Source organism: Galeopterus variegatus, unplaced genomic scaffold (assembly GCF_000696425.1).
Source record: "Galeopterus variegatus unplaced genomic scaffold, G_variegatus-3.0.2 Scaffold2671, whole genome shotgun sequence".
Taxonomy (NCBI): Eukaryota; Metazoa; Chordata; class Mammalia; order Dermoptera; family Cynocephalidae; genus Galeopterus; species Galeopterus variegatus.
In genome coordinates, this window is record NW_007728782.1 from 273,228 (window position 1) to 280,464 (window position 7,237).

Below are 7,237 nucleotides of genomic sequence, written 5' to 3' on the forward strand. Positions count from 1 at the left end.
CTTTTTTTTTTTTTTTTTTTTTTTTTTTGTCTTTTGTCTTTTTCCGTGTCCGGCAACGGATCGCAACCCTCAGTGTTGCCCCCGCACCGGACCAGGGACCGGCAACGGGATCGCAACCCTCGGTGCTGCTCCCGCGCCTCACTCAGCCAGTGAGCGGGAACTGGTCTGTATGTGGGATCCGAACCCTCGGGCGGGAGCGCCGCCGCGCTTCCCAAGCGGCGCACTATCCAGTGCGCCAGCGGGCCGGCCCAAGAAGCGCTTTCTCCTGGCCAAAGCGCAGTTGGGAAGCTCAATTCAGTGCAGTGACAGAGCTCTGAGAAGAGAGAGGCTGCGGGAGGTGCAGTGGTTCCGCCTTCATGGAAGAAAGGAAGCTCGCACTGGGAACACATTGATCAGGACACGGAGGAAGGGCCCTGCAGATGGTGGGTGGCAGGAGCACAGGCAGGAAGGAGAGGTGTGAGCAGAGGACAGCAGGGAGCTGCCCTGACCGGAGCAGAGGGCACAAGCTGTGCAACTGAACCCAAGCATTGAATGCAAGGCTGGGGCCACCCAGAGCTCGCCAACCCCTGCATCTTCCAGAGGGCCAGAGAGGGGAACCTGAGCAAAGCTGCACATCTGCCTACACCCTCCTGACCTTTGGCCTGCACCCACCTGCCATCATTTCTTGCTGCTATTTTCATCACCACCTTGGGCCCTTTTGCTCGGTCTTCCTCTTTATCAGAAAAGCCCCAAATAGGGCTCCAGACCCTAGGAAGAGTGTGATCAGGGCTCAGCATCACTGCAGTATCTTGGTGAGGCCTCTGCTCTCAGTAGGAGCTCGAGGCCCTTAAGACACCTTCTGTTCTTTGGGAGGGGGATCTCTTTGGACTCTCCCCCTTCCCCCAGGCACCCCTTCACCCCCAGAAATTAGTCTCTGATTTCTGACTTCGGTGGAGCCTGGCATTACACAGGAGCTTAATATTTCAGAGAAATAGCATAATAGAAAGGCAAATGATTTCCTGTTCTTATCCCTCGATCACAAGGAAATGGCTTTTTTTTTTATCATCCCACAGTAGCTATTGTCAGAACCACTAAATCCCCACAAGAACCAACCCTAATGCTGTAGCCGCAAAACCCAAATCCTTCACAAATGAGGAAAGCGGGGCTCAGCCAGGACTGCGGCAGATTCTTAGAGCACGTGTTGAGTGAGAGGCAGTCTACGGGGTCCCAGCTTCCCACATAGGAAGTGGGGAGAGACTGTCCCTCTTGGAAGATCTACTGTCACTTCTTTTCTCTGTCCTTGTGTGGCCCCCTGGTGGTGATCTGGCGAACTGGGTGGCCCTGCCAGGTGTAGCTGGTCCAGCTCCTTCTTACCATAGAAGCAGGCCATCATCATCTTTGCCCTGGATGTTATGCCTTGGTGTTCTAGAGTTGTTGGCAGAGCCAGATTCCTCCAGCAAGCAGCTTTAGTGTCATCCTTCAGTGTAGGTGGTTTAAGGAGATTCATCCATGTGCACTCATTCATTTAACAAGGACCAAAAACCTAAATAATATGGTGAGCAGGGATACAGTGTGGACAAGAGACAAATACCTTGTCTCATGGGGCTTACACCAAACAAATGCAATGCAGTATAACAGAGGAAGTACCAAAACCCTAAATACCCAACTCTGGTTCTATCTTGGCCCCAAACTCTCTGTGTGACTTGACCAAGCCTCTCAATTTCTTGAACTCCCTAACTGCTTATCGTTGTATCATTGTCATTATTCTAGCCTGAGCAGTAGATGAGTCTCCCTTATTTAAAAATACAAAAGAGAAATGAAAGGAATTTCCTCATGTAGGCAGGTTGGTTTTGTTTTGTTTTTTAGAGTGTCTTAGGATAACAATCTGCATACTTTATACCAGATGGTTCTCAACCAGGGGAGATTTTGCCCCACAAGGGACATTCAGCAATGTGGAGAGTCATTCTCGGTTCGGGGTGCTACTGGCATCTAGTGGGTAGAGACCGGGGATGCTGCTAAATGCCCTACAATGCACAAGACAGCCCCCCACAACAGCTAATTATTCAACCCAAAATGCTGTTGAGAAATCCTGCTTTGAACTTTGAAAAATATCCATCTTTTCCCCTCGTTCCTCCATCAGACTCACCCAGAAGCTAAGAAACTTGATTCCAAAATGAAGGCCTTGGGAGTCATACAATTACACAATTGCTCTGTATTTCTCCATAGATTATCTCATCCCTTTAGGTCTCAGTTTCCTCAACTGAATAAGGAGTTGCTCACCAGGATTGCCCTCAGCTGATCCATAGCTCCCCAGAAGAGCTGTATGTGTGGTTCACAGAGGGTTGATTCAGGACCTGGTACCCACTCACCTTTAATCTGCTGCTGTGAAGAAAAGAAACAGCTTTTGTCTAACCACAAGACTCTCTTCTTTGTTATTTGGGTAGCAGAATTTGTCAGGGCACCTTGCTCTTCATTAAGTCTCCATCATTGCTATGGTTACCATTTTCTAAATACTGACCTTTTTCTTCCTTTTTCCAGAAGTCCATGTGGAGCCTCATAAGAAGCAGCTGCATGTAACCCTGGCTTACCACTTCCAAGCTAGCCATCTACCCACCCTGGAGAAACTAGCCCAGAACATTGATGTCAAACTAGGGTGTGACTGGGTGGCTACCATATTCTCCCGGGATATCCGATTTGCTAACCACGAGGTAATGTCTCACTGCAGCTTCTGATGCTCCAGAGATGGGGTGCGATCAGAACCAGCACTTGCTGCTCACTGCTGCAGGGGGCTGGGTACCAAAGGCGAGCAAGGAAGCAAGCACATGGACAGTCAGTTGGCCCTGATTTTGCTTTGCTGCCCACTGGGAGGCTTTGAGCACACATGCCTCCTCTCTGGGTCCGAAGTGGTTCATCTGTATGACATCCACATGGTTCTGTCTTCCCTGTCAAGCTTACTGGAGTGATAAAGAAATGGAGGACGGATGGAAAATATGTCAGAAAAATGTTTTAATATCATATACATTTAAGTGTTAATAGATAGAAGACATCATCCTGATCTTAGGTGAGTTGAAAAACACATAAATACAAAAAAATAAACCCTTCAAAGACATAATCAACAGATATTTGCTGAGTACTGGTAACATGCAAAGTACCGTGGAACATACTGGAATTTTGAAATGTGTTCCTGTCCTCAAGGAGCTTTGAGTCCATCAGGGGGAAGAGGACAGACGTTCATGAAAAGAAAACTCAGGCCAACCCGTGGGAGAGTTTGTGTGCACCTCCATGGGAGGCTCACGTGGGGCAACCACATCCCATTGCAGGTGGAGTGATTTGTACAATCCTAGCATTCTTGTTTTGAGGGAATCAGCACTGCTTTCCAGACAAGCATGTGTCATCTTAGAAGAGTAATATTGTCCTGAAGGAAAAGCTGAGTCACATGGAGATTCAGTGGCTGGTTTAAAACTAAATAGCAATTTAGGACCAGAGCAGGTATTTTGACCAATAAAGATTGGAAACCCATCTAAAAAAGAACACATAATTTGATGAAAAATTTGTCTTCCGATAATTTTTCAACAACAGTAGAACTGATATTTTTGTTTACATGGCCTTTTAACATTTCTTTTAGGCTTTTCGCAACACAAAAACAGAATCTCAGAGTTGAGGCCAGGCAACCTCTTCATTGTTTCGGAAGTGTTAGGAAGAGCCAACCCTTTTATCAAAGGTTCAGGGCCAGGCATTGTGCCCTGTGGGTGTCATAGAGACTCAGCTTTGTCTGACTCTGCTGATGGGAATGTCATGTCCTCCTTTTGAGTCATTCAGTGCAGGTTTCTGTAAAGATGCATTAAGCAGACTGGGCCTGATCTTACTTAATTCTGACATCTCCTGGAATCACTTAGAATGAGCTCTAAAGATAAGAGAAATGTGACTGATTGGACTTCTTCTGAGGGCAGAGAGTAAAAATAAGTCAAAGGTTGCATGAAGATGGCCTCTGAGAAGTCACCTTTCTAAGAGAAGGAAGGAGGTAATGGAATTTTACAAGGAATATTCTCTAATCAACACCACCCTCCAGTTAACTCAGAGGGTAATTGCTTTTCTGCCTGACCCACATTCTGCTCAATTGGCACTGAAGGAACTAGGCAGCAAGTGCCCACATGAATTATTTTCTAAAAATAACGTGGCCTTTTTTTTATCTCTTATTTGTTAAAGCTCATTTATTACTGTTCCTTCTGATAAAGCTCATCTTGGCCCCTTTAGACAAGACCTCTCCCTCTGAGGTCTTTTGGTCCTGCCTGAGCCCTCTGCATACGTAAAACTCTTCTTGCCTTCCTTCTGCTTTACGCTGTCCCCAGGAGGCAGGGTTGATTGATTGTTCCAGTGAGAGAGCGGATGTCCAGAGAAGCAAAGTGGTTTAGCCAAGGACACTCAGCAAGGCACAGTGATGCTCAGGAAAGCGACAAGGTCTCATCCCTCTGCTGTTTAGATTTGGACTTCCAAACGCCTGTTTGTACTTCGCATAGGCTCTTCCATGTTGGTGATGACATTGGACCATGCCAGTTTTATATGCCGAGCAATAGACATCTAGAGGAAAGACAGAGTCATAAAAAAAAAAAGCATAAACTTTGGAATCCATCACACCTGGCATCAGATCCTGGCTCCATCTCTTTAGCAGTGGTTAGATTCGCTTTGACAACTAAAAAAAAAAAGCATAAACTTTGGAATCCAGCACACCTGGCATCAGATCCTGGCTCCATCTCTTTAGCAGTGGTTAGATTCGCTTTGACAACTTCCATAAATCTCCAGTCCTTAGTTTTCTCATCTGTAAAATGGTGATAAAGTTTTGCTGGACTGTTGTGAGGACTAAGTAAGAGGATGTATGGAAAGGCCCTAATGTGACACCCAGCACAGGGAGGGTGCAACCAAAAAATTGCTGCAGCTGTCACTGTTCCTAAGAATAAAAAGGGCTTCAAAGGCAATGCAGTTCAGTTCTTACATCACACAGGCAGCGACTGCCATTGTCAGCAAACGTTGAGTTTAGTTGCAGTGTAGTAAGGGAGGAAAAACACACCTAAGATAGACTCAAGTATGACTCAAGTTACAAGCAGATGCTAATCATAAAACAAAAGAGTAAGTATAATATCGTACAGAGTAGGTGTGTGTCCTGATATCTCTCAAACTGAGGCTAAGTTTTTGTGTGTGCTTTTGGTGAGTGGGAAAAGGCAGTGGGGACATGGGTCCTAGTTATAATTTAGATTTGCAGAAATACCTTAATTCTTTTATTGTTCATTCAGTAAATCAAAGCTATTTATTGTCCACCTACTCTATGTTTGGGTCGTATTGTCTCCAACCTTTGCCTGCCTTGATTTCCCTGGGGATATTCTAGAGATACCATCCCCCCATGTGATAGGAGGCTGAGGAGTTCTCTGAAGTCGCACTGAGTTTCTTGAGGGAAAGGCACTGCTAGTCCAAAGGAATTCTTGGCCAAGACTGTGCTATGCATGAGCATCTGAGGAACACAAGTGCAGACTGGCTTCCCTGTGACTCGGTGCCTGTCTCCATCCAATTCCAGAAAAGTGTTCCAGAATGTTCCTTTTCATGGATCATCAAATACTAAGCTTTGAGATTTAAGACATTTCTTGTGGGGGTTTTTTTCCCCCTTTAAGCTGTTTTAACAACCCATCAAAAAACCTTTCTGGTTTGTTTGAAAAAGTATGTTTGGTGTGTATGAGGCAGAGGGACAGGAGAAGAAGTCAGGAAGCAATCACAGCAGGAAGATCTAGAACCAAAAGATGCTAGAGTCAGAATCAGGGAAAGAAAGAGGCACCCTACATAAAAGAACAAGCAGATATATTCAGTGGTACAAACAAGTCCTGTGCACTATCAATTTCATCCTCTGAGAAAAACACACTTTTTCTGGTTCCTTTTATTATTAGAGATTTCAAGAAGAAAATTCTCTTTTTATGACATGTTCTGATGTGTCATCTTGATACCAGCAAGCTGATTAGGCCTACCCAGGTCCAGGGGTCAGCGTCGGCTAGAAGGATGGCTATCACCTGGGAGATCAGGCACCACGGTCCAGTAGAAATAACTATGCCCTACCGTGTACAAGGCTCTGTCCTAAGGTGTTTTCTTTTCATTTAACATTTATTTTTATTTTTTTTGAAGAAGAAGAAAATGCTTTTATTAATCACAACATGAAATTGACATGACATCCTACTGTTAGAGCTGAACCAGGATAAATAATGCTGTTATAAAATTTACTTTTCTCACATCCAGTTCAGAGGAAAATATTACATATTAGGGCTCTTCTTGATCTTATGGACTGATTTCAGTAAAACCTTTTTTAACAGTAAATAGCAATTAACATATTCTCAAACTGTGCTAAGTAGTAGTTAGAAAGGCAAATATAAAATCTATAATGCTAACAACTGCCAGGATTAGGACTGTCTTTGTTAAACATTAAGAACCACATGTCTACTTTAGCTGTTATGTCAGTGCACCTTTTTCACTGATAAGGCAACTGCTTGTTGTGGGTGACACAGTGACTAGAAAGTTTCTTGCTAAATAATAGATGACTGATCAAGACTCAAGTGAGTTTTCTTTCCCAATTTTGTTTTTTTGAAGCAGAAATAAATACCTTTGTCTCGGGGCAATTAATTATCATTAGAAATAAGTCTCTGAAATATCTGCAGTTTTTAAAATAACAGGACTTCTGAACAATTCCTTAAAATTAGCTTTACATTTTGATATAAGACTTGATAAACTTAATATCTGATCTGTATTTTAGCAATTTTTTCTACCAAATACACTTGGCCCTCAATAAAGGTTAGAGTTATGATTTCACACAATTTCTACATATAAAGCATCTTTAAATAAGTTTTGTTTTCACTGAACTGAGACTTTTTTCACCTATGTGCCTGTAGAAGTTAATTTGAGCATATACATATATATACTTGCATATATATATGTGTACATATATGTATTTTTTAAGTAAGTTACTTTTATCATTAGAATAAAACTAGACACTATGGGGAAAACTCTGAGGAACAGTTCAGTCTTCCTTAGAAGCCATCTTTAGGTTGAGGAAGGCAGGTGCAGTTCGCTGAAGGACGTGACAAGGCTGTAGTAAGTCTTCTCATCATCTGTCAATCCCGCATTGCCAGGCCTCACCACCACAGCTACATGCACATCTGCTTCCTCGGCAGCACTGGCCTCTCGAGTAACATCTGTCAGAAACAAGATGTTGTTGGTTGAGCACCCA

General features: G+C 43.8%; 1 protein-coding gene and 1 pseudogene across 1 annotated transcript in view; one reads left to right on the forward strand and one right to left on the reverse strand.

Annotated features, from left to right (window-relative positions):
* LOC103598567 (ubiquitin-associated and SH3 domain-containing protein B) overlaps positions 1–2,711 on the forward strand; it is a 111,453-nt gene extending 108,742 nt beyond the window's left edge. Inside the window, exon 5 of the mRNA XM_008582572.1 lies at positions 2,518–2,711. Coding sequence (XP_008580794.1) covers positions 2,518–2,711 — 194 coding nt within the window. The remainder of the gene's footprint in view (positions 1–2,517) is intronic.
* Positions 2,712–6,141: 3,430 nt separating this feature from the next.
* LOC103598566 lies at positions 6,142–7,230 on the reverse strand (annotated as a pseudogene).
* Between the last annotated feature and the right edge of the window lie 7 nt (positions 7,231–7,237).